At 49.5% G+C, this 26138-nt stretch overlaps 1 protein-coding gene across 3 annotated transcripts in view; it reads left to right on the top strand.

Moving 5' to 3' along the window:
- Nucleotides 1–26138, top strand: part of Synj2 (synaptojanin 2) — an 88812-nt gene that overhangs the window by 51102 nt on the left and 11572 nt on the right. For 2 of the 3 annotated variants that reach the window (XM_048805911.1, XM_015498648.2), the window contains exons 7-22: nucleotides 3065–3161; nucleotides 5496–5668; nucleotides 7121–7202; nucleotides 7942–8091; nucleotides 8165–8330; nucleotides 10096–10287; nucleotides 12587–12668; nucleotides 13364–13504; nucleotides 15675–15867; nucleotides 18043–18201; nucleotides 19425–19581; nucleotides 20628–20745; nucleotides 23678–23896; nucleotides 23997–24075; nucleotides 24615–24783; nucleotides 25348–25518. In XM_048805911.1, the coding sequence (XP_048661868.1) occupies nucleotides 3065–3161; nucleotides 5496–5668; nucleotides 7121–7202; nucleotides 7942–8091; nucleotides 8165–8330; nucleotides 10096–10287; nucleotides 12587–12668; nucleotides 13364–13504; nucleotides 15675–15867; nucleotides 18043–18201; nucleotides 19425–19581; nucleotides 20628–20745; nucleotides 23678–23896; nucleotides 23997–24075; nucleotides 24615–24783; nucleotides 25348–25518 (2348 nt within the window). Of the gene's footprint in view, nucleotides 1–3064; nucleotides 3162–3940; nucleotides 4578–5495; nucleotides 5669–7120; nucleotides 7203–7941; nucleotides 8092–8164; nucleotides 8331–10095; nucleotides 10288–12586; nucleotides 12669–13363; nucleotides 13505–15674; nucleotides 15868–18042; nucleotides 18202–19424; nucleotides 19582–20627; nucleotides 20746–23677; nucleotides 23897–23996; nucleotides 24076–24614; nucleotides 24784–25347; nucleotides 25519–26138 lie in introns of those variants that run through there. The other variant, XM_048805910.1, reaches the window with a different exon arrangement.

The following is a 26138-nucleotide window of genomic DNA, read 5'->3' as shown; positions in this document are numbered from 1 at the left end:
TTTTTAATCATAACAGTTTCTTCTTGCAATGAACTTTCATGCATTTGCCCTGATTAATAAGGGATGGTCTAAATTATAGATATAATGGCATTTGGAAATGAGGTGACATGCGTGTGAGGCCACCCTGAGGGCAGAGCTGCTATGGCCCCCAAAGCGCAGTGAGGTGTCACACCCTGGACTGATGTGCCAACTCCTCTCCAGGACGCTGCTACTCCCTGTTATTCCACAGATTTATGCAGAGCCAATTCCTTCTTCCTCCACCCTTCCCACGGAAGGGCTTCTACCTACAGGACACGGGTTCCTTAGCAGTGCTCCATGGCTGCACTCTGGGTTTGTCCTGCTGTCACTGACCACTCTCTGGCTGCATCTGTGTGTCCGAGGAGAGGGTTTTGGGAGCAGGCCTTCCACCGCTCCTGTTTGAGCAGGAGCTTGTCATCTGGGCGTGGTGCCCAGGGCCACGGGAGCGCTGACCTTTCATGAGGACAGTGGCTGCATTGCCTTTGCAGACAGTGAAGCTCTCCTCTGTCCGCCCTCTTGCTTTGTTGTGGCTGCCATGTCTGGAATCTCCCTGTGGACACTGGGGTGTGTCTGACAGTTGTTTCCACCCTGAAGAGGAGGGTGCTTAATCCTCAGTGTCCCAAAAAACTCCAGGTTCCCCTCTCCTTTCCCCTCACAGGAACAGATGGGCAGAGAGAGTGGAGAAAAGGCCCCAATACCCAAAACAACTAGGGCCAGGAGCACCTCTTCATGCCACTGACCTCGGAGTGGGGGCCAGACTCTCCCTGACCCCCGAGTCAGTGGAAAACACCCTTTATCAACAACAGTAATATCGTCTTATTTTTAGATTGAACGGGAGGAAGGAAAAGCCGACTTCCACATACTGAGCACTGTCCTTGTCACTCGCTCTCCTCTCAGACCTTTTTCCCTGCACCAGTTGTGCAGATGGAGGGCGCATAATGCGATCCAGGAAGGTGGGGGGTGTGACAGGATATAGGAGGAATAACAAGTAAGAGTTTCTCTTCCAACCCTGGAATTTGGAACCAGTTGGGAAGTAGGCACAGATGGAGACGAGGCAGCAGCCTGACTTCTCATCAGCTACATGTGGGGTGTGGCTGTGGAGGGCTTCCTCCTGTCACCCAGGGACCAACCCTCAGAGCTGGCAGCTCAGCCTTTCTCGCCAGAGGCAGAGCCCTCACGTCAGACCTCTGGACGGGATCCACCTTCTCTGGGCAGATCCCTGAGCTGGTGAGCCACATGCGTCCCATTTCCTCCTGCCCCATCCCGGGGCTGTCAGGAGCAGGACTCCTAGGGAGTTCCTCCAAGCAGAGACTGGAACCCAGGAGGGACTCATCCTTAACTCAGCAAGTTAGCAGACAAATCCAAACCTAAAGATCCTCTTCAAAACGCATATTCTTTTTACTCCAACTTGTTGTCCCTCAAAGTTTACAAGGGAATACTTTTTCTTTGAGCTAAAAATGGTTCTTTTGTGATCTTTTTTTGTTTAAGTTCTGTTTATAAAAGAAACATGCCATTGTAGACATTGGGGGAAAGAGAAAAATGTTTAAAGAAAAAAAAATTTAAATCATGTAACACTCCATCCCTTTAACATAATGGTATATTTCTTCTGTTTTTTTTTTTTCTTTCTATATTTAGGCATAAAGATCTCACTTTTAAAAAAATATTGTTTAATTGTTGATGGACTTTTATTTTTTTAATTTATTTATATGTGGTGCTAAGAATGAAACACATTCTAGGTAAGTGCTCTACCACTGAGCTACACCCCCAGCCCAAGACCTCACTATTAAGTTACAATTTTATGTCTAATTTTTACATTGCATCTTTTCCCTATATCTTTAAAAAAAGCACTTAAGCATTTCTAACATTAACAGTTACTTTTTTCAATTTTTTTTTTAAGTTGTCGGTAGGCCTTTATCTTATTTATGTATTTATAAGCGGTGCTGAGACTCAAACCCAATGCCTCACACATGCCAGGCAAATGCGCTACCGCTGAGCCCCAGCCCCAGTCCCAGTTACTTTTTTTTTTTTTAAATATTTACTTTTTAGTTGTAGTTGGACACAATTTTATTATTTATTTTTTTTTTATATGGTGCTGAGGCTCAACCCAGGGCCTCGCACGTGCTAGGCAAGTGCTCTACCACTGAGCCACAACACCAGCCCTACAGTTACTTTTAACAAGTTGGCAAGAAAGGATAATATTGGAGTCTCTCCCTAATATTTCAACATGCACATTTGAAAATAGTCTCTGATGCAGGAATATTTTTCTAGAGCCTGCAAGACTTCTTGTACCTTCTTGTTTTGGTTCAATATAATGAAATGCAGAACTGAGGAGAGCTAAATACTGCTGTTGAGGGCTCACTGGCCAGAGTGTGTAGTCTTCAGTGCCAGGTAAAATAGGTTAATTTCAGAGCTGAGCGTAGCGGTACACGCTGTAATCCCAGCTACTGGAGAGGCTGGAACTGAAGGATTGCAAGTTTGAGGCCAGTCTAGGCAATACAGTATGGCCCCATTTTTTTTTTTTTTTCAATCTATACATATTGTATTCACAAGACCATGGCTGTGGGTTGGCTGTGGACAGAATGGTGATGGTTTATAGAGAGGCCCACCTGGCCGCCTTATAGAAGCCTGAGGTGCTGTGTGCCATTCCTGGCCCAAAACTTCCATGCAGACAGGCGCTGACAGACCTGTTTCCATGGGTGGAGTTTCGAATAAACAGAGCGGGTGGCTGGGAGGGTGTGGCTCATTTTTCCACACTCTGGGTCAGTGGCATGACTGGTTCTGGACCTCTGACCCTGAGAGAGTGCTGTCCCTTCTAGTCCATCGCTTTGACCACTCGGCCTCGACTATGTAAAGGAAAACTTTCTCTTTTTTTTCGTGGTGCTGGGGATTGAACCCAGGGACTTGTGCATGCTAGGCAAACGCTCTACCAACTGAGCCATATCCCCAGCCCCAAGTGCTGTCCCTTCTGCACCTCTTCCTTGAGGTGCCAGATGAGCCAGTCTGGACCCGGGTGTCACAGCATCACCATCCACCTGCTCTCTTGCAGGCACATGGTACTTCTGAAGGAGCAGTACGGGAAGCAGGTGGTCGTGAACCTGCTGGGGAGCAGAGGCGGAGAGGAGGTGCTCAACAGGGCCTTTAAGGTAACACCGAACACTGACTTTTCCTCACCTGGGTCGGGAGACTGGCAGGGCCTGTCAGGTGACAGAGGACAGAGCCCTGAGGCACAGTGGCATCTCCAAGGCTTCCAGGAGGGCTCCTGTGGGCCCTGAGCCCTGTGGATGGCGTCCTTAGATTTTCCCACAACACCAAGCAGGGCAGTGCTGGCTGCCTGGGGCTCCTGATGCATTAAGTCTCATTTTTTTCGAGTTGGGGGTTGAGAGAATTTGCTTAAAGTCAAAACAAAGCTCCATTTCCCTGAGCTCCCCAAAGCTGCTTTCCCTGATGCCTTCTGCTCTCTTGAGGGGTGGCTCTTTAGTGCAGGCAGGGTGAAGGGAGCCCAGTGGCTGAATGGCGCCTCCTGAGGCTTTCCCACCAACCCCAATCCCTTTCCCTTTTCTGCCTTGAGCTCTGAAGAAAGGATGTCCTCAGCGCTCCCCCAGAAACTAGTGGCCTCACCTGCTCTTCAGAGCCCAGCTGGGTTCCAAGCAGGATGCTGCCCTCTGCTGGCCAGGTGGCCCTCACGTCTCTCCCTTTCATTTGGCCTGCCATGGAAGCTGGGTGCCGCCTCCCGCAGGCTCTTTCCACTTTCTGGTGCCTGGATCAGGGGAGGGCAGATCCTGGATTGAGTGAGGAAGTGGTAGTAGGAGGTGACTCCACCCAGGTCTCCCTGTGAGCTTGCAGTCAACCATGGAAGACTCCAGAATGAGCTATGGTGGCCTCCTCGTTCCTGGCCCAGACTCCCATGGCCCCTGCTTAGTGGAGAAAGACTCTGGTTGTTTGAAGGTCAAGGAGGTCCCTGAGAGAGCTTACAGGCATCTCAGCAGGGATGACAATGACCTCTGTGGCCTCTTCTGGCACTTTGACCCATGACTGGAGGAAGCCACACCGAGCTGGAGTGCTCATGTCCCTCTATAGAGAAAAACCCTATGCTTGGAGCAGGGACTTCCTGGTTACCAGTTTTATCTGGCCAGACCTGCTTTTCCTGTTTGGATTGTTGCTATGAGCAACAGGCTCAAGAAATCTCTCCCCACCCACCCACTTGGCAGCATTGCTGGCTGCTTATTTTAAGAAAAGGCTGGGGGCAAGGAAAACAAACCCCAATCCCTTTCCCTTTTCTGCCTTGAGCTATGAAGAAAGATGTCCTCAGCACTTCCCCGGCAACTAGTGGCCATGGCCCTGACACTGAGGCCAAGGCCTATTTTGTAAACCAGAGGACAGGAGATAGCCCAGGTCAGGAGGGCAGGTCCCTCGGCCTGGAGGAAAAGGCAGCACTCCAACTGAAGACCTGGGTCGTGGCCCTAGGGAGTCCCTCAACCAGACTGAGGCCATTGCTCAGGCAGGCAGCCAGGACTCAGTGGTTATCAGTCAACAGCTGGACAAGAAGCTGGCTCCAGAAGGTAAAGCCCTAAGCTACCAAACAGCCCACTGTGTGTTCCACAGATTTTCTTCCAAGTAAGACTTCCTGGATGATGGCACCATGTATTGATTTATATTCTGGCTAGTTGAAATGACCCAAAGTCCTTCAGGTCCTTCAAAGTCCTCAGGACCCCTGGCTGGGCAGACACTGGTCTGATCTGATCTGAAGCCACACAGTGCAGGTGCAGTGAGGCCCAGAGGTGGGTGGCCTGGGAAGGCAGCCAGTCTATACTGGACCCTGGGGTGAGGAGTTCCCGGGCCAGGGAAGCCTTGGGGAAGGAAGGCCTCTGCAAGCAACCCAGGCTGTGCTTCACCCCTGGTCCTCCGCTTCACCCCGTTGCTGGCATGTGCCTGGGCCAGGTGGGTTCCTGACCACTCATCTGCTTCATCCTAAGGTTTCACAGGTCTGTGTCCTACTGGCCAACTCGGCCTGGAGACTGCAGAGCCTACCCACTGGGGCTGGTGCCTGTCAGGATGGGGCTGGTTACCAGGGCAACGGGAACTGGATTATGAGCTCCACAGCCTTCTACTTGCTACTCTTCCTGAGGGCCAGCGCACTTGGGCCCCCTGAAGAACAGAGCAACCCTTCCCTCACCTGTGCCCTCCAAGAGCCCTGCAGGAGTGGGATGTCCCCAGGGAGCAACCCCTGCTCCGGCCTCTTTTGCTCAAGGGGGAACTTCTGCCCTGGTGCAGGCAAGCTGTTCTTTGGAGTTTCTGTCTCCCAGGGCTTTTGACTGTGCTTCCCTTTGGGGGTCAGGCTGAGCAACCCCTCGGTCTTCCACAAGCCTCGGTGCCAGCCCGTGCCTCTAGAAGGGTGACTGGTTGGCCACATGTGGGCTGCAAGAGGAAGGTGGCTGCCCCTGCTCCGTCTCCTCACTGCCCTCCCCTTTCCTTTTCAGAAATTGCTCTGGGCCTCTTGCCATGCTGGCGACACGCCTATGATCAATTTTGACTTCCATCAGTTTGCCAAAGGCGGGAAGCTAGAGAAATTGGAGAACCTGTTGAGGCCTCAGTTAAAGCTACATTGGGATGACTTTGATGTGTTCACCAAGGGCGAGAATGTAAGTCCACGGTGAGTCTCGCCTGCCAGCATCGCCTTCTGCCGGGTGAGGAGTCCGCTGTGGCTCTCTGGGAGGTGCCCCCTCCTTGAGGTGTTTCCTTCCCTCAAAGCTTGACTAGTTTCCTGGATCGTGAGCTCCATGATGTGGGGGCATCGTGGGCTTCCGTCTTCTTCCTGCATTCAGAGTCCCGCTAAGGAGTTCGGGGAGTAGATGGTAAACCACGGTTTCTAGAAAAAGAAACATCCTAAGGACTGTCTATATAAAATGTTGGGCTCAGATGACCATGTGACTTACCCCACCATGACAAGTACTTGTGAGAGCAAGGGGGAACTGTCACCACTCTCAGTGGACAGCTTGGTTTAAACCACGATGCCCAAGGACACTGAGCTATGGGTCACCCTGTTCAGAGCTGAGAGAAAAAGGAAGTCTGGTTTCTTCACATCACATAAATCGATCCTCATTATTCGCAGATCACATATTTGAGAATTCCCCTACTTGCTAAAACTTACTTGTGACCCAAGAATTTTAGTCATGGCACTTTGTGATCATTGGCAGACGTGCAAAGCACGTGAAAATTTGTCATCCAACATGCATGTTCCCAGTGAGGTCAAAGGAGGCAGGGCTCTGACTTCTTGCTCCGCCCTTAGACCATAAACAGGGTCCTTTCCACTCCTTAGTGCCATGTTTTTCATATTTTCTTGCCTTTTGCTGGTGATTTCACTGTTTAACGTGGCCCCCAGGGATGGTACTGAAGCATTCTAAGCACAAGAAGGCAGTGATGTGCCTTCCAGAGAGAATGCACGTTAGACGAGCTTCTTCAGCTATGGGTTAGGGTTATGGACACTAGGCTGTGAGACTGGTGTTAACAAAGCAGCAACATACAGACTTGAATTATGTGGGGTTGTGTCCTGATAACATAGAACTTACATTTGAACTTAATATGTCAAAAATATCAAGTCAGTGCTGCATTTAATACTCCAGTTAACCCATCATAAAAATCATTTGGTGGGACATCCTGAGTCAGAGGCTATCTGTATATATTTCAGTAAGGTGCTTTAAACAAACACATAAAAAAGGTCATGTGTTGATGAGTTGATGACATGTGGCCAGAGGCTTGCAGAAACCTAACTGCACTTCTCCAAGAGCCATGCTTAAATCGGTACTTGCTAATTTTACATTCATGCAATTTTATAATTATCCACAGCACCTTATATCATCGCTGTGCATAGCAAGAACTGGGTGTACTTAGGATGATCCAGGGATATGGGCTGCAGAGAGTGTGTCCTGGGGTCTGTTTGCCATCTCTCGGTATGGGGGTCCCTTAGAACCCATACTTGGGGGTGCTAGTGGTTCAGTGAGGGGTCTTCTCCTAGAACAGGTCTCCTTGGAAGTGGTAGACTTGCCACAGTGCTATGGCTGTTACACATCTCACGACTGTTCCCATCTCTTCCTGTTGTCCTCAGTTTTCAGAAAGGCACTTTGCGGATGAACTGTCTTGACTGCCTGGACCGAACCAACACCGTGCAGAGCTTCATCGCACTTGAGGTGAGTTTTGGGCCATCTGTGTCATGTCCTGTGCCTTCAGTGGGGCAGTCTGGGCCTTCAGCTGCAAGATGGGGGTGATACCACTGGTGACTTTCCAACAATGGGGTTCTCTGGTTGGCTGCTTGCCTGTGCCACTCTGTGCCTTCTTATGTCATGGTCTCTACCCTACCCCCAGTGCCTGGGACGGAACCCATGTGTGCTAGGCAAACATTCCACCACTGAGCCCCACCCCCAGCCCAACAGGCACACTTCTTCATACGTTTTCCAGGTACATTCCAGACATGGTTGTCCAAAGGCTCCAGACACCCTTGGGAAGTAGTAGTTCTTGATCATGACTATCACGAATACACCACTGGGCCAGGGCACTGTGAGGCTGGATCTGAGGCCTGGGGAGGGACACATCTGTCTGCATGGCCCCAGCTGGCTGGCTGACCTCTCTCAGCTATGTCCTAGGAGGAAGGAGGTGGAGTCCATGCCATCTGTGACTACTACTGCTATCTGTCCAGCCCTCCGGCAGTGGTGGTGGGTGTTTATGTATCTGGGGGTCAGGAGAGATTGGGTGGATCATCTGAATAAAGTTGGAGTTGGGGTGGGGAGCCATATTCTCTGCAGCAAGAGCTTCTTATTCTCTGGAGGGCCCAGAACATCTGCAGTCTGTTGAATAAGGAGCTCACAGGGAAGAGGGTGGGGATGGTCCCTCTAGATAGTCAGTGATGGCTGTCCTTTATTTCTTCCCCAGGTCCTTCATCTGCAGCTTGAGAGCCTAGGGCTGAATTCAAAACCCATTGTTGACCGCTTTGTGGAGTCCTTTAAAGCCATGTGGTCTCTGAATGGGCACAGCCTGAGCAAGGTGTTCACGGGCAGTAGGGCCCTGGAAGGGAAGGCCAAGGTAGGAGCCGGCCAGGTGGAGAGGGAGGGGAACCTCATGGACCCCTCTCACACCTGGGTTTTGGCTCACACAGGTAGGGAAGCTGAAAGATGGGGCCCGGTCTGTGTCTCGCACCATCCAGTCCAACTTTTTTGATGGGGTGAAGCAGGAGGCCATCAAGCTGCTGCTGGTTGGAGATGTCTACAATGAGGAGTCAACAGACAAAGGAAGGATGCTCCTGGACAACACGGCCCTTCTGGGTAATGAGTTCTCACTCTGCCTGCATAGGGGTGTCCATGGCCCTTACGCTGCATCAGAGCAGTTGGCGTTTGTGGGTAAAGTTAACCAGCCCCACTGCCTGCACCATGTAATCCAAGATGGCGGGTGACAGACTCATCCAGAACTTCTGGCCTCTGACCTGTGGTATCTTGATCTGACCAGTTGACCTAAGCATCATATATGTATGTATACACACATGTATACACATATATAATGTAAAGTCTTTGTATATAACCCGTGGGCATCATACCATATATTTAATCTCTAGATTACTTATACCTGATACAACATAACTGCTATTTAAATACTTGTTACACTGTATCGTTTAAGGGAACATGGCAATTTTAAAGTCCACATGTTTATTGTTTATGCAGTTTTTTTCAAGTATTTTCCATCCATGGATTGAATATGTTGGATAGATCTGATGCGAACCTGTGGTGATAGAGGGTAGTTACTTCCTAGTAGCCTGTGCCTTCTGGTCTCTTCCACTTTCTCAACTGGACTGTGTTCTACATCAAGAGGAGGGAAGGAAATGGCAGGGCTCTGTGCATCTATACTGTTCTGAAGTCAGTGTCTCTAAATTCTAATTCACTCCAGAAACTTCCTCAGTGGCCTGAATGCTTGGTGCCCTTGACAAGTGTCGTGTGGCCCAGGGAGCTTCCTGTGAACCTGGCCTGTCCTCTTCTGGCCCAAAGCCCTATTGAAATAGAGGAGAGGACCCCGTCCATTTCTGGGTGGGGAGGACACATCCAGTTTTGGCAAAACTGACAGAAGTCCATCAATAGCTGGAAGTTCCTTTGGGGAAATTAAAAAGACCTCTTATTCCCTGGAGCCTGGGAAATTTATAGGTCTTACAAAAAAGGGGAGACCCGGCATTTTTTTTTCTCATAAAAACGTTTAAGTTTTATTTTGGAAATTCTTGGTGTTTTTGAAAGAGAAGTGCCCACATTCAAAGCGGCTTCCCAAGTGTTTTCTACTCTTACCCTTCTACATTATGGGCCACTTGTTTGGCTCTTGACAGCCAGGGTGATGCTTAGTTTCTGCTCTAGATATCAATCTTCTTGGAAGAAGCTGAGCAAAGCACCAGGTGGCAGAGCACAGGTCATCCAGCAGCAAGACCAACGGGATCGGAATCCAGTCACTAGTGTAAAAACTGGATCTATTTTGGTTCTCTCGAGCATGGAGACATTATGATGTCATGATTTTTTTAATGCCTTAAATTTAAGGTCAAAAGAACAATAAAACAGAGCCTTTCGCACACACCTTTCACACACCAGTTATGCAGGATGAAAGGTAGAAAATGCAAAGATGGGGTTTGGGGAAGACATTTCAAGTTATATATGTAAAGATTGATTGATTAATTGTGTGTGTGTGTGTGTGTGTGTGTGTGTACAATTATATGGTACACTGCAGTGTTCCCTTGCTTGAAATCTGTGCCTTGTTCTTCTGTGGGATCATGGATTGAGTGCTGATGAGACTTTTCCCATCGTGTCTGAGATTCCCTGTGACCTGATGTCCCTCTGTGGATCTCATTGGGGAAGGGTGTGGAGGGTGAATTTTTTTGCACTGTGTTGCAGAACAGATGTGGTGTCTTTGGTCTTTCATCCCCTCCCTGGGTAGCATGCGAGGTCCTTGTGTTCAAGCTCTGGAACTGCCTGCTTCTCTGCGGAGAGCCCCTCCTGTGATCCTGGAGGATGCCTGAGGTCTGGGCTGCAGAGAAAGGTGACTTTTCATGCCTCCTAACAGTGACCCCCAGGATCCTAAGAGCTATGACAGAACGTCAGTCAGAATTCACCAACTTCAAGCGGATCCAAGTCGCCGTGGGGACCTGGAACGTGAATGGAGGGAAGCAGTTTCGCAGCAACCTCCTGGGGACAGCAGAGCTCACAGACTGGCTGCTGGACGCGCCCCAGCTCTCCGGGGCTGCCGACATCCAGGGTGAGGCATTCCACGGAACCTGCCATGTCAGGCTGGACTTTTTAAATAGCCGTTGCCTGGAAGAAATTGTTATTTGCCTTTTAAGATGTTTGAAAGCACCTTCTAGGATATTGCCTAGCAAATTAACCATGTGACCCCTTTCCCTACTGACTGGGGAGTTATCACGGTAGGTCTCTCTTCTCTTCATGTGCAAAGATGTCTTAGGTTTCAGTCATTAGAATTTTGTTAGGAGATGGGGCCTCTAGGGTAGTGCTGCTGTTGGGAGCTGCTAGAGCCAGACCTGCACTTGATGTTGCTGCTGCCTGAAAATAAATGTCTCATCCCTGCCTTTCCCCCAGCCAACTCGAGGTTGGGCATCCCCAATCTAAAACCTGAAATAAAAATACTCCGATATTTGAAACTTTGAGCACTGACGTGACATCAAGTAGAAACTTCCACTCCTGTGATGGGTCACAGTTAAAACATAGCTGCACTAAAAATGTATAAAATTGCCTTCAGGTTAGGAAACAAGGTGTATGTAAAACAAATGAGCCAGTCACAGAGGTGCACGCCTGTAATCCCAGCAACTCAGAAACTGAGGCAGGAGGATCACAAGTTCAAGGCCAGCCTCAGCAACAGTGAGATCCTATCTCAAAATAAAAAGTAAAAGGGGCTGGAGGTGGAACTCAGTAGTAGAGCACCCCTGGGTTCAATCCCCAGTACCAACAAAAAAAATAAATGAATGTATAAAATAAAATGAATGAATTTCATGTTTACGCTTGGGTCGCATCCCTAAGATACCTCATTATGCATGTGGAAATATTCCAGAATCTAAAATCTGAAGCACTTTGGCTTCAACTAATTCAGATAAGTAATCCTCTGCCTGCAATATCCATCCACTTTTAAGTAATTATGAATTTGTGTACTTTTTGAGAATAAAATAATTCCAAACTTGACAAATTATCTATCATGCAAGATCCTATTAAGTGCCCTCAAAACTCAAGGTTTGAAGACTTAAATGACTTTTGTCCAGTCACTGTTAACTCAGGGGCCTTGCTTATTTCCACATCCTTGGACTTGGAAAGAGGCTCCTGACCAGGTCTTTGCCTGGGATGACCTGTCCTTATGTACATCCTGTCCTGCCATTCACACCCTCTTGTCTGCCTGGGAGCAAGTGTCCACAGTCAGGGCCCCTGGATTCTCTTATTGGGGGTGGCCCATATTGGCACAGGTGGTGTGTCCAGAAGCCATCTGAACTCCACAGGACAGCCTGGCAAGTGCTGGGGCTGGTCAGCCCTACCTTGCTGAGAAAAGCCCCTTCCTGGTACCACAGCAACCCTCCTCCTGCCTGGAGGACATGTGGGTAGTTACAGCAAGTTGGTGGTTGCTTTGCCAGGATATTTTATTGAGGTGGACAGTAGTGGGCCCATTGGAAAGCCACCAAGTTCAGGAGAAGGATGGAGCTGAACTTCTGTTGCTAGCCAGGTCAAAGGATAGGTGGTGTTTCCTTTTAAAAAGAGAAAAAAGCAGCAGTAGCAGCTTCATGTTTTACACCAGCTCAGCTGGAAGTGCCAGTGCTCATGGGGCTGCAGAGCAGGAAGTGGGGAGCCTGTTGGCCTCTCCCAGTAGAGGCCACTTCCTCCTGCAGGAGCCCTGGCAGAGGCGCCTCATGCTCTGCAGCAGGAACCGTGTCTGGGTTTGATGGCTTCAGTACCTGAGTACCAGAGGGCGTGACTGGGGAGCGTCAGTGAATGCAAGCATCAGTGGAAGCCAGGGGTTTCTGTGGCAGGTCCCGTCAGAATGGTTCCCAAGCAGCACAGCACCCACCTCGGGCTAGACCCAAATAATGGTCCCCGTGGAAGGGACCATGTTGGTCACACATTAGCTGGGTGATGCTGTGCCCAGTGCTATGAAAGTACTTGGGAAGCACAAACTAAACATGAGGCAGTGTGACCCCTCAGCCACTTCAGGGTCTGGCTTGGAGGGCGTGCCCTCGACACTTAGCAGGAGGGTCAGGTATTTTACTCAAGTTATTTGATTTACTCTTAATAACATCTGGTCACTTTTGTTGAGAAAGAAACAGGTTCAGAGAGATTGGTGCCACACCCTGGGACATACATAAGGAAGGGCCACGTGTGATGTGGGCTAGAAGCATAGAGGAGGGGAGAGTGGGTTCTAGAGGCTGGTGCCCCAGAAGGGTCGGGTGAGTGGGCCCCTGCAGTAGGTAGTGTGGCCCTGAGGAGGGAAATGGGGAGCCTCGTGAACCAGGAAAGCATGACCTGGTGGTTCTCATTTCCTTCATTTCCTGCCTTGTCCCCAGATGACAGCAGCCCTACTGATGTGTATGCCGTGGGGTTTGAAGAGATGGTGGAGCTGAGTGCAGGGAATATCGTCAATGCCAGGTAAGGGTTGCGTGTGGGGGACAGGGTAACCCTGAGCCAGGTTTCTGGTGGGGAGCAGAGCCCCAAGGTCTTCTAGGGCCAGCCTGTGACCTCGACTGTGTGGTTACTTCTGGCTAGACTTCTTTTCTACACTCGCACAGGTGCACTACCCACTGCCTCCATCCCTACTGAGTAAGTAAAGGGAAGGAAGGGCTGGTGTCACTGTGTTTTCTGAGCTGCTCCTGGGCTATGTGGTGAAGCCGATTCACACAGCCTGGGAGCCACGTGGGTGAGCCTAGAGGGCAGGGCAGGGCAGGGAGGGCAGCTGATTCACATTTTCTGGGGAGAGATGAGAAAGTGTGAGTGTCAGGAGGAGGTACTCTGTGCCAGGCACAAAGGAAGGGCCCCAGACTGCTGGATTAGCATTTGGCATAGAGCAGTTAGAATCCCCCCCCCCCGCCCCCAAACAAAGGACCCGATTATATTTCAAGTAACTATCTAAACAAATAAACCAACACTGTGGAGGTCTCATGAGAAGGTCCTGGGCTGGGTGTTGGGTTGAGGAAGGTGCCACTGTGATGTGTAAGGCACAATTGAAAATATAGAGCTAGTCCCCCGGTGGAAGCCAGGCCCGACACCACACGGGGTTGGTAGGTGGGAGATGCACTTCGGCTCACCCTGAAGAGCAAGCACCCTTCCTTTCTTTTCTTCCCCAGTACCACCAACAGGAAGATGTGGGGCGAGCAGCTGCAGAAAGCCATCTCACGCTCGCATAGGTACATTCTCTTGACCTCGGCACAGCTAGTGGGCGTCTGTCTGTATATCTTTGTACGTCCGTACCATGTTCCGTTCATCAGGTAAGAACACCTATAAACACCTGGGGACTGAGGGACTGTGAGTCTGGGGGTCTTGTTCTGTGATTTCCTCTGCCCTCCCTGGGTCCTTCCACAGCGGAATCAGGACCTGCCATAGCTGGATAAATGGAAGGAACAAAGGCCCGGAGGAAAAAGCTGAATAGGATATTGTCTAGCAATTAAAAAGCCTCAAGAGGAAACTCCCAGCTCAGGAAGCTGCCCTCTTAGGAGGAGCTGCACCGCCCAGAATCAGTGCTGGGCTAGGAAGGGGTTTCTTGTTGGCATTTTACTGACAGGAAACGTCTGAGCAAGGGCTGAGTAACTCCTCAGGAAATGCCAAGCCTTTGGTCCTTTTTGAATGAATTCTGAGTGGAATCTGTCTCACCTCCTTTGTAAGACAGGAGGGTCTGTGTTGGTTCTTTGTCTTGTGATTCGATGAATGAGATCCATGGACACAAAGGGGAGAGCAAGATAACAGGATTAATTAAAGGAATAGAAACAAAGCAGAGCTCTGCAGTGGGAGGGCTCCCAAGGAGGGTGGCCACCGGTGTCTGGTGTCAGTCTAGAGGTTTACATGATAAGGTTAGAGGGAGCTAGGTGGCCTTGAAGACATAGGCTAGAGATTTTAAAAACAGTGGGTCTTTGAGTCCAGGCACACAGGATGTGTCCCCCGTCCAATTGGGACGTTGACCATGTCCCGCTGGTCGTGAGCTGACTACTCCATTTTGTAAACTCCTGGGTGGAAGTTTAAACCTGTCTTTAACACATTTCTGTCTCCTGCTCTCATTATTATTTCTCCAGAGTGACAGCTTTGTGGTGTAAGAAGGGCAAGGGCTTAGGCGAGGCATCTCCTTTAGGAAAGGCCCCCTCAGCTCTGGGCAGCCTCCCGCGGCTGCCTGGACTCCTTCATGGCGTTAGGATTTCCTGCAGCCCTTCTAGTTGCTGACACCAGGCAGCTAGCGGGCCTTCATCCTAAGTCAAGTGGGACAGAGTCGGGTGTGGTGGCACACACCTGAAATCCCAGCACCTCGGGAGGCTGAGGCAGGAGGGTTGTAAGTCCACAGCCAGCCTCAGTGATTAAGTGAGACCCTCATCAACTTAGTGAGACCCTGTCTCAAAATAAGAAACCATACATAAAAAATGAAAAGGGATGGGGATGTCGCTCAGGTAAAGTGCTCCTGGGTTTCACACCCAGTCCCCCAAATGGTTCAGCAACTAAAGTGGGATGAGACCCAGTCAATCTCCTCTGGGTGGAGGACCATGGGTACTCCCTGTGGTGGCCCTGGAAGAACAAGGCTGGCTCTGTATTCATAATTCCCTTTGGAGAACTTCAGGAAATGTTTCATGTCCCTGCCCTTCTGAGAGTGTTACGGGGGCAGTTTGGCCATATCCCAAGTTCATAGGAAAAGGCTAATAAAGGAAAGTTCAGGGTGAAGACTAGCGATCAACCATGAGTCGGGAACAGGGTAGAGGACTTGCTGACCTCCTTGACCCTGCTTGAGCTCCCCCCACTTGCCTCCTCAGTCTCCTGCCCTTGGCCTCAGGCCTGTCCGCTCACACCCCTGTCACTTCCCGCTGCCTCCCAGGTAGGGGTGCACCAGTAGGCCCCCATCCGTGGCATGGTGGTGGAGACGTTACGCTCTTGGCTTGGGGTCCGTGGTTCCAGGTCCTGCAAGTCCACTCGTGTGACGCTGAGTTGGCCTTGTAACGCAAGCCAGAGCCTGTGTGTGTGGGAAAGCCAGTTTGCCACCACCTTCCAGGCCGGCCTGAAGGACTGGCTGTTTCCGTGTTCTCGAGACACATCAAGAGCCCAGAGGAGTCCTCCTGTGCTTCACATGAGAACTGCGTGGGGGGGGGGGGGGGGTGGGCTGGGAGACAGAGCCGGGGCAGATGCAGGGGTGCTGTCTGCCGCCCACGGGGTGCTTGTGGAGTACGGAGCTCCTCAGAGCCCGGCCATGGCGAAGGTGCTCCACAGCCCACTGGCACTGAGAGGAAGTGGCCTCCTGGCCGTGGAGTCAGTGATGGCCGCTGGTTGCTGCGTTCTTGGCTTCAGAGGATGTGATGAAGACCTCTGAGCCGTGGTTCAGAGCAGGGGCCTCACGCAGGCTCTTCTCTGGCCAAACAGGCTCATACTTTTCAAGGCCAATGGAAGGTGCTTGCTCTTCTATTGCAGGGACGTGGCCATCGACACGGTGAAGACTGGCATGGGGGGAAAGGCGGGGAACAAGGGGGCCGTGGGCATCCGCTTCCAGTTCCACAGCACCAGCTTCTGCTTCATCTGCAGCCACTTGACAGCTGGGCAGTCACAGGTGAAGGAGAGGAACGAGGACTACAGGGAGATCACCCACAAGCTCTCCTTCCCTGCAGTGAGTGGTGGACTGGCAGGGGGGCTTTCCTGCTCTGTTTGCCACGTGTGGCTTTCTGAGCTGCCGACAGGAGCCTGGCAAGAGGGGTACAACCACAGGGAGCATCCCTGACCCAGGGCTTAATACTGGGGGAGGGAGATGAACATGGGGGATAGTGTGATAGAGGGACACCCAAGGAGCCCAGCTCTGCAGTGTCCCGTCACTTCCTTCTCTATTTCCTGGACATTTAGATAGCCTAGATTTCCTTAGGTGCATTTTCCAGTGTTCTACCTCGGGTGATGGAACGGGGAAGGAAAACCAGTGTGTCCATGCTTGGTTCAAGTTTGTGAAGAACATTTGAATCCAAACAATTTAAGATTTAGTTTCCTTGAGGCTGGGGATGTAGCTCAGTGGTAGTGTGTGCTTAGCTCGCATGAGGCCCTAGGTCTAGTAGCAAAAAGAAAAGAAATTGTGTTTTTGAGATCTACAATCATCTTCTGTTACTGGATTAAGAACTTCCTTTTCCAAATCCAGGAAATCATTACCGAGGAATCATAACACTGGCCCTGAGGTTGCCAATAATGCACTGTCCTCTAGTGGTGGGCCAGAGGGTTTATGCTGAAGCTGGAGACTGTGTGTGTGTGTGTGTGTGTGTGTGTGTGTGTGTGTTTTGCTGGAGATTGAACCTAGGGGTCAGCACACTACGCAAAAGCTCTACCGCTAAACTACATCCCCATTCCTGGACTTTATGTTCAAATTTTCATGTTTTCCCTCCCACACCCCCCTTTATTCTGGTGCATATACAGCCCCCCTATTCCCTAAAGGGAGGGCACATTTCAGCTGTTGCCATGGATTTTTCCAGCATCTGAGAGAGGCTAGGTGGGTCTTAGAGCTCTTCTCTACAAGAACAGATCCCCTAAAACTGGCATCTTATTGACTGGGCTGCCCAAATATGCAAAGCAAAAATTCCTTTAATTTCTGAGTTAAAGAAGAAACAAAACAAGTTGGGGTGTGTGTGGCGGGAGGGTTAAAAAAAAAATTCCAGGGCTGAGGACATAGCTCAGCAGAAGAGCATGTACCTAATATGTGCAAAGCCCTGTTTCCAGCAATGCAAAAAAAATTTTAAAAAAAGGTCCAACCCATCTCATTTCGAAACAGTATATTTGGGACACATTCCAAATAATAAGAGTTTATAATATGGCTCTTTCTCCCCCTTAACAATAGAAATACTGAGGGTATATATAAGTTAACTCTGTGTACTGCTGGTACCCAATACCATAGTCACTGACCACAATAACTATTTAAATTAATATCACTTGCACTGACCACATTGAAAATGCTCAATGTGCACTGGCGTGTAGCCAGTGTTCCAGCATTAGACAGCTCCAGAGAGAATGTTTCCATCACTGCAGAAAGTTCCGTTGCACAGGGCCGTCTAGACACTCGTTTTATTTGGTTGTGATCATCTTAACCTTCTGTTCAGGCGATCGCTATGGGGTGGGAGGAGCAGGAACACCACATAGTGGGAGAACAGAAATGAATTTTGGAGCGAGGCAGATCCGGGTTCCAGTCTCCTCTTTACAATGTGTTAGCTGAATTTTTTAAGCCTAAAAGATCCAGTGGAACCTGCTGCACAGGGGCTGCTGCGGGGACGAGGTACACCGGAACAGAGCCCAGCCCTTGTAAACAACTGTTGCACAGCAGCTGCCATCATTTTGACCGGGGAAGGGCTCCAGGGCTGAGCTGGAGACGGCAGGCCACGGGACATGACTCGGGGAGGATGTGCTGAGGGGCAGGAAGAGCGGAGAGCCCCAAGGTGTGGTTTGTGGGGTTTTAGAAGCCGCACTCTTGACACCTCCACTAGTTCCTTTCATCTTGTCATGACGCTGACGTTTGGCCAATGCTTCTGTGGTGCAGACAACAGGAGCAGGGCCTGATCCCCAGGACTGCACTTGACAGTTGTGCTTCCTGTTGAGGCTGGAGCTTTGTCTAAACACTCAAGCACTGTTACTGCAAAGAAAAAAGCGAGGCATGTATAATCCTCAGTAGGTTCATGGGATTGGTCAAAGTGAAAGGCTCTAGTGGAAAACTTAAGAGTAACCGTCTAAAGAAAAGAGCTTCTGCTCGTCCCCATTCCCTCCCCTCCACCTTCCTCGAGGATGGGAGACAACGATGATGATTTTCTTTACAATTTAGGGGAGAAACGTTTTTTCTCACGATTATGTGTTTTGGTGTGGCGATTTCAACTACCGGATTGATCTCACTTATGAAGAAGTCTTCTATTTTGTTAAACGCCAAGACTGGAAGAAACTTCTGGAATTTGATCAGCTACACCTGCAGAAATCAAGTGGAAAAGTAAGTTGTGACTTTAAGGTCTTTTTTGGCAGCTGTTCTGATGGGAATAATATCTTTGTTCCAACATGGAATCCTACTAAATGCCTGCACTGATAATAATATTCAGCAAATTAAGTTCTACGAGTGGGTTTAATGGTGTTTCTGATACTGTAGAAAACACATGGGGCTTAGGAAATTAGGGAAACAGGAGCATCCATTCACACACACTCTGTCTCTCTTGAATGAGCTTTGGCTGGCCACACACAGAGTCCTGTGTCTTCTCAAACCCCAAGGTTCTTCTGTAGAAGAGCCTCCTGAGTGCATTTAACCCAGTGGTAGAAGGTCCGACTGCAAGTCTCCTCTTCCCTCCTTTACCTTTGCCAATTTTAGGTACCTCTTAGGCCATGGCATAAGTAGAAAAGAAATAGCTAGAAAACCTGTCATCGGTTCTTCCAGATATCCCAAATCTATCTTCTCCAGAGAATGCTGTTTCCTATTCCTGTGTCTGTTAGCTCCCTAGCTGGATAGGCGGAGAGGAGGAAATACGTCTGAATGCCACTGGCCTTTTGAGAGTGAAGCTGGTGAAGTATGTGGGGAGAGGGCAGCTAAGGCCTCTCTCCAAAAGCAAGACTCAGCACTCTTTGTGGTTTGCTCTGCCTTCTCGCCTAGGGCGCTGTCAGTGAGTGGATTGCTGAGGGTGGATGAGTGGCCACCCCAGACTTCCTTGACAAGGTTTTCTTTTCCTTCCTCCTACGTATTCTCATTCCTTCCCCTCTGCACTTGAGGGAGGGAGGGAGGGAGTGAGTGCTGCTCTGGGGCCTTCCCAGGGCACAGGGCCAGATCCAGAGCTTAACAGAGAGGGAAGCTGGGCTCTCTCAGTGCTTCTGTGGGCTCAGTCCATTTACTTAACAAGCACCAACTGACGCAGGCCTTGTGAGGCGCGGGTCTGGAGATGTGCAGATGCACACACAAACCCTGTGCTCTTCTCCTGACTCTTGGGGGGTGAGAGCAGGCCTGGCTGGAGGGTACAAGGGAGGGAAGCAAAGGTAGCATGACGGTGTGTCTGCCGGAAGATGAATAGAGGATTGCATTTCAGCCACCTGAAAAGCACACTAATGTCTAGTGTAAGACAAATTTGCAAATATGACAGATTGTTAGTTTTTAGGACTAGAACATTCTGGAATGTGCATTTTTTTTTTCACTGAAAGGTGGTCTTGTTTTTTTTTTTTTTTTCCTCCCAATAGATTTTTAAAGACTTCCACGAAGGAACAATTAACTTTGGACCCACCTATAAGTACGATGTGGGCTCTGCTGCCTATGATACCAGTGACAAATGCCGCACCCCGGCCTGGACAGACAGGGTACTGTGGTGGAGGAAGAAGCGTCCTTTTGATAAAACAGGTGAGTAGGATGTGCACATTCAAGAGCCAGTGGGGGGCAGGGGGGTCAGACAATAAACACTGTAAAGGAAAAAAATGCATTCACTCATCCAGCATTCCACTGCTTGCAAATCACATGTTTTTCAATAACCCAAATGACAAAAATAATCATCCCAGAATGATTTTTGGAAGCCGAGCTTTAGGGAGCCCCCTTCTGGCCTCTTTCTGGAGACAGTGACCTGTGAAAAGGTCTGTCCTGGTCTCCCCATCCCTCCTTCTGTCCTGTGCTCTGCCTGCTGTCTTGGGAAAGGAGGAGGGGGAAGTATCAGGGCCCTCTCCCCTCCCCACGCCCTCCCTCAGGCCCTTTGCCCGGCCCATTTTGTTTGACCAAGCTCTTTTCTCCTTAAAGCCTCTATTCCAAATTGAACGCGAGCAAGACACAATAAAAATGAGAGTGTTTTTTTAAATCAATCAGTTGCCAAGTATGTTTTGAACAGTTAATTACTACCCAACTGGGAATTGAAGTTTACTTGAAGTTAGAGCCCCTGTAAACAACTCCACATTTTGGGAGAGATGTTTGCTGAGCTTTCAAGGCCAGGAAACCACGTTCCGATAAAAAAGATAAATATTCCTTCAGTTAAGTTTATGAACATCCGTTTGGCCCCAGGGCACTGAGGCTGTCTAGAGTGAATCCTGGCTCCTTGGTCTCCATGCCTCTATATGAATGGCTGCAGGTCACCTGTAATTCCAGGGCCCTGGCAGGAGTTGGGGGGACTGGGCAGCAGGGATGGCTGCACCCCACGCTTACAGTTAACCTACCTGGGAGGGTGGTAGGTGGCTATGGTCATTACTGTTCAGGATAACCTGCATGTGAGGAACTTCTTTAACCTCAGGGCCCCAAACACCCTGAACCCAGGTTCAAGTTCAAGGGGATAAAGTGAATGAGCCTGAGCTTTGAGGTGGTTTGAGACAGAGAATCCTGCTACAGGTGTTTGTAATTGCATTCATGTATATTGATATGATTCTGTGTTACATGTGGGCCTCTTGAATGGACCCCCCTGGGAGTAGCTGGAGAACTCAATCTTCTAGACAATGATCTAGATGGAGACACCAAAGTCAGACACACCTGGTCTCCCGGGACCCTCAGGTACTATGGCCGAGCTGAGCTACAAGCATCTGATCACAGGTACGCTCTCACAGGAGAAGGTAGTGTTTCCTCCCCAGGGGGAGCAGACATGCTCTCCCCCTAAAGGTACGCATGCGTGTGTGTGTGTGTGTGTGTGTGTGTGTGTGTGTGTGAGAGAGAGAGAGAGAGCGCGAGCGAGCGAGCGCACAGGCATATGGGGAGAGTGAGAGTGTGTGCATGTGTGTAAAATACACTAAAGAACAAAAAATAAAACAAATACCACTGAGAATTAATAACTGGCAGCATTATTGCCATTGCTCTATATCATAAATGACACTATTTATGAAAGTCTCAAAGACACAACCTGTTCTATCTCATGGCTTTTAATTGCTCTTAACTGATGTTGCTGAAAATCTTACTTGCTTGTCACTATTTCCAAGATACAGCCATCTAGGCTCATTTTGAGTGCTGCCCAGAATTCTACTAGCCAGATGCATAGAATTTAGACTTTCACCTATTAAAGGATAGTTTTCCTAGTGATTTATTTGTTTATTTATATTTGGTGCCAGGGATTGAACACAGAGGTTACTTAACCACTGAGCCACATCTCCAGTTTTTTGTTGTGTTTTTTTTTTTTTATATTTTAGGGCCTCACTAAGTTGCTGAGGCTGGTTTTGAACTTGTAATCCTCCTGCCTCAGCCTCCTTAGCTGCTGGGATTACAAGTGTGCACCACCACATCAGGCTTTTTCTAGTATTTTGTTATTACAGACATCACAGGGTTTTTATGTCTTGGATCCAGAGCTACTAGGTCCTCTGAGCGTTGCTTGGCCTCAGGCACCTTGAACTCTGGACGGAAGTCAGCAGCAGATGGCAGGGAGGGCAGTGGTCTGGTGGCAGCTGCTCGGGGAGATTAGCCTTGTGGAACATCTTGCGAGAGGCAGCAAAGTGTGGCCTTTGAGGGTTGGTAAGGAGTAATTTGATCTTCCCATAGCTGCTACCAAAATTATTTTATTGATTTCAACTTTGAGGAAAGAAATGAAGAAAGAGAAGGTGTGCTGAGCCAGTAGATCTACATCTTTAGATACTTCAGAATTCTTTAAATCCTGATACTACCTACAGCCCTAGACACAAATCTTGAAAATCTTCAGATGTATGACTTGGGTTCCCTAGTTGAGGAGTGGATCTAGAAACCTTCACCTAACCACCATTTATTGAGGGGTCTTATGTGCCAGACCTTGTTCCTGGCATTAGGGTTAAGTAATAAACAAAGATTCATGGAATTCTCTACAGGGACAAACCTAAGTGCAGGCCAGGCTCAGTGTGTCTTCTACCCACCATCCAAGGAAGGCCTCGTAGCAGAGACCTGGCGGAAATGAGGGCATGAGCTCTGTGGATGTCTGAGGGAGAGCACTCCTGGGGCACCTGCCTGGCAGCACCAAGAGTTCAGGATAATAGAGGCGGGGCAGAGCGTGACGGAAAGAACCGCAGGGATGAGACGGGCCAGAAAACCAAGCCTGTGGAGCCCTGTGGGTGGGCCATGCCTGAGCTGCAGAGGGCATCACCTGACACAGATCTGGTTATCAGCCCAGCAGACTGGCGGGGGGGGGGGGGGGGGGGGCAGAGAACCTGTGGTGGCTTTGGACTGGTGGTGGCTGTGGTGAGGTTCTCTGGAGGGCTCTCTGATGGCTGCATGTGTGGAGAATGAGTTCATTCCTTGTCATTGCTGCATGAATGAAGCCACCTGCCCCCTGTGGCTCCTGCTCTCACCTAGTCACGCCCTGGTGACTCACGCATGCATGGGCTCCTCCAGGAAGGGTTTCTCCTAATGTGTTTTAAAAATCACTCACTTAGTCATGTCCCTGTGTGACAGTTTCTCAGTCATATTTTTTCCTGATTCCAGACGCAAAAAAAAATCATCATAATGATAACACATAGTAATATAAATTTGGGAGGACAGGATAAGATTGCCCCCACTGTATCTCTTAATTTTTGTAGTTTTCTCTGGTTTTAAAGATTGCCACTTTATTATCACAATTTTATTTTTGGAGATGGGGTCCCACTATGCTACCCAGGCTGGTCTTGAACTCCTGGACTCAAGTGACCTCCCACTTCAGCCTCCCCTGTAGCTGGGACTGGACTGTGTGCCACCGTGCCAGCTTTTCTGTTGTGGTGCTAAGGATCAAACCTCACGTGTGGTAGGCAAGTGCTCCAGTCCTGAGCTACTCCCCGAGCCCTGCCGCTTTCTTCTATCCTAGTCCATAATTTAATTTCTACTTAATATCATAAGTCTTCAATAAGATTACTTAGGGATTTTCTTCATTATAAGGGATTTTCTTAATTTTTGTAAATAGAGTGACACCTGTCCCTGTGTTGGAATCACAGCAGTGCTGTGTTCTTTCCTGCGTGTCGGGTGGTTGTGTCTCTTTCGGTGACTGTGGACCATTTCCCATTAGGGCATGGTAGAGGGCTTTCCTCCCTCCCTCCTGTCAAGGATGCTGTAAACAGTCAACCTTGTACATAAACCTTTGTCTGCCTCTCTGGTCATTTCCTTAGAATAAAGTCCTACAAATTCAATTGCTAAGTCAAAAGACATGAATGGTTTTGAGATCTGTGACACAAATTGCCAGCTAGTCCTGTGAAAAGCCGGCACCCCCACCACGTGCACCCGCCCCTCCCTCTCCCTGGCAGCACCAAGGACTGTCAGGGGAGGAGTCCTGGCTGATGACTGGTGGTTTTCTAAGTTCTGGGTCATGTTCTCAGGGCACTGTGGTATTTCTTTCCTCTCTCAGATCATACTTAGAAATGCCAGGAGATGATACGAAGATGGGGGAGAGATGAAGACTAAGTGCTAGGGTGCAGCCGCCTGCGGATCTGTAGGCTGATGTCACAGTTGGTGGCAGAGCTCTGGGGGACCGGGCCCAGGCCTAGCACTGGGCAGTACCTGCCCCGGGCTAACCATTCTCGCCCTCTTCCCTTCCTGTCTGACGCAGACCCGTGCTGGCCATCGTGGAGGTGGAAGTACAAGAAGTCGACGTGGGTGCTCGGGAGAGGGTTTTCCAGGAAGTGTCCTCTTTCCAGGGCCCCCTGGACGCCACCGTTGTTGTAAACCTTCAGTCGCCAACCCTAGAAGAGAAAAGCGAGTTTCCCGAGGACCTGCGGGCTGAACTCATGCAGACCTTGGGGAACTTTGGGACAATTGTGCTCGTCAGGTAGCCACTGCCCTCAGACATGGGCTCCGGGCTGTGGGAGGATCTGGGAGGGCTGCCAGGTGGTTCCAGGCTGTGACTAGGCTTCTCTCACGTACTCCAGGATCAACCAAGGACAGATGCTGGTGACATTTGCAGACAGTCACTCAGCCCTCAGCGTCCTGGATGTGGATGGCATGAAGGTAAGTGGCACTGGGTCACACCATGGAGCAGGCCTGACTGATCTCACTTCTACATGGCTGTGTCTTCCCTTCCTCGGGCCTGGCTCATGCTGAACCTGTGGGGACCTGTGCCTGTGTGTAGGTGCCACACGGAGAAGGAGCTAGGATTGGTTGTGGTTCTCGGGTGTTATGGGACAGTCCTGGCTACTTGCAGAATCTGGCTGCCACTGAACTCTTAGTGTATTTCCCTGCCTCTGTGCAGGAGAGATTCCTTCTCTTCAGTATGTGTTTTGGGACATGTGGCTCATAGGTAGTTTCCATTTTAATAAATTCTGGTTTTAAACTTGCATGGAATGAAAAGCTGGTGATGATGGGCAAACTTTTATTCAGACCAAATGTGAAAACTGTGCTGATTCCACCTGGGGCCTGGGCCCCTGTTTTTTCTTAGCCAAACATGAAGATCGGCCTGTGCCCGGTGCACAGGTGGGAAAGGGGCACCCTGGTCACAGGCTCTGCTGTGACTTTGGTATTTCTTTTCACTTACCATGCTGTCCTCACAGGTGAAAGGCAGAGCGGTGAAGATTAGACCGAAGACAAAGGACTGGCTGAAAGGTTTGCGAGAGGAGCTCATTCGAAAACGGGACAGCATGGCTCCTGTGTCCCCCACTGCCAATTCCTGTTTGCTGGAGGAAAACTTCGACTTCACGAGCCTAGACTATGAATCAGAAGGTCAGTGACCCTTTGAGGAGGGGCAGGCTAGTGTTGCTCCTATTTGGAAGGGTTATGGAGGACATTTGAAGTGTGAGTATCACATCCATGTGATCCACTGTTCGTGTCTGGGGATGATACAGGAAATGGTAAAGGGACCCAGAGACATTTGGACTTACACCATGCTGTAGCCAGGTGTGGTGACACACACCTATAATCCCATGACCCGGGAGGCTGAAAGAGGATTATGAGTTCAAAGCCAGACTCAGCAACTTAGTGAGGCCCTAAGTAACTTTGCAAGACCCTGACTCAAAATAAATAATACAAGGGATTGGGGATGTAACTCAGTGGTAAAAGTGCCCTTGAGTTCAATCCCCAGTACCAAATAAAATAGAAAAAAGAAAAAAAAATTAGCTTTGACACTATTGGGGTTGTGGGTGCAAGTGGAAGTGGGAGCCAGGGAGGCGAGACCCCGGCTGCAGGAGGTGGGCTGCATCCTGGTGCAAGCCAGAAGACCCACTGACCAGAGGCTAGGCCCTTGCACCGGACTGTTTTTACCTCACTGTGGGCCAATCCTCCTCCCAGGGGATGTTCTCGAAGATGATGAAGACTATTTGGTGGATGAGCTCGTACAGCCTGTGGTCTCAGACAGTGAGCTGGGGGGAGACGACCCTCCTGATGCCCCCAGCACTACAGCGGTGGCACCTGCCAGCAAGTCTCCAGCACTAACCAAAAAGCAGCACCCGACGTACAAAGGTAGCTCAGCCTCCTTCCTCACGTGGGAGGAGACCGTGTCGCCCTGTCTCGCAGCAGGCAGTGCTAGGTAGTGCCAGCAATCCTGTGCAGTCCTGGCAGAGGCCCAGGAAGGCAGAGAGTGTAGCACTGTACTCTGGGCAGGAATCCAGTAGCCTCATGCTGATTTCCTCTAGGTATTTAATTTTTTACAGCTTGTACTCCTGTAACACCAGGTTCAGGGTAATGCCTATTTCCTCTGTAATTCCCGTTTCCCAGTTCTCAAGTGTGGTTACATTTGTGATTTTTTTCATCCTGAAACTTTTGTAATTCAATCCTTCAAGAGAGAGACTTAATATCTACAACTTGACATATTGTTCCATTCACATAATATGATATTTTATACAGCCATATTACATAGCAACAGCATTATATCATCTTAGACTTAGGGGAACTAAAAGGTCACTGGATGGAACTGCATACCCTGGATTCAATTGTAGAGTAATTCTTTTTTTTTTTTTTTAATTCACTTATTTGTATGTGGTGCTGAGGGTTGAACCCAGGAGCTTGCACGTGCAAGGCAAACGCTCTACCTCTGATCCACAGCCCCAGCCCTTCAGAGTAATTCTTTTGAATAAGTTTTA

Source organism: Marmota marmota, unplaced genomic scaffold (genome assembly GCF_001458135.2).
Source record: "Marmota marmota marmota unplaced genomic scaffold, marMar, whole genome shotgun sequence".
Classification (NCBI taxonomy): domain Eukaryota; kingdom Metazoa; phylum Chordata; class Mammalia; order Rodentia; family Sciuridae; genus Marmota; species Marmota marmota.
The sequence above is the reverse complement of the archived record's forward strand: the minus strand, read 5'-3'. Positions and strand labels throughout refer to the sequence as shown.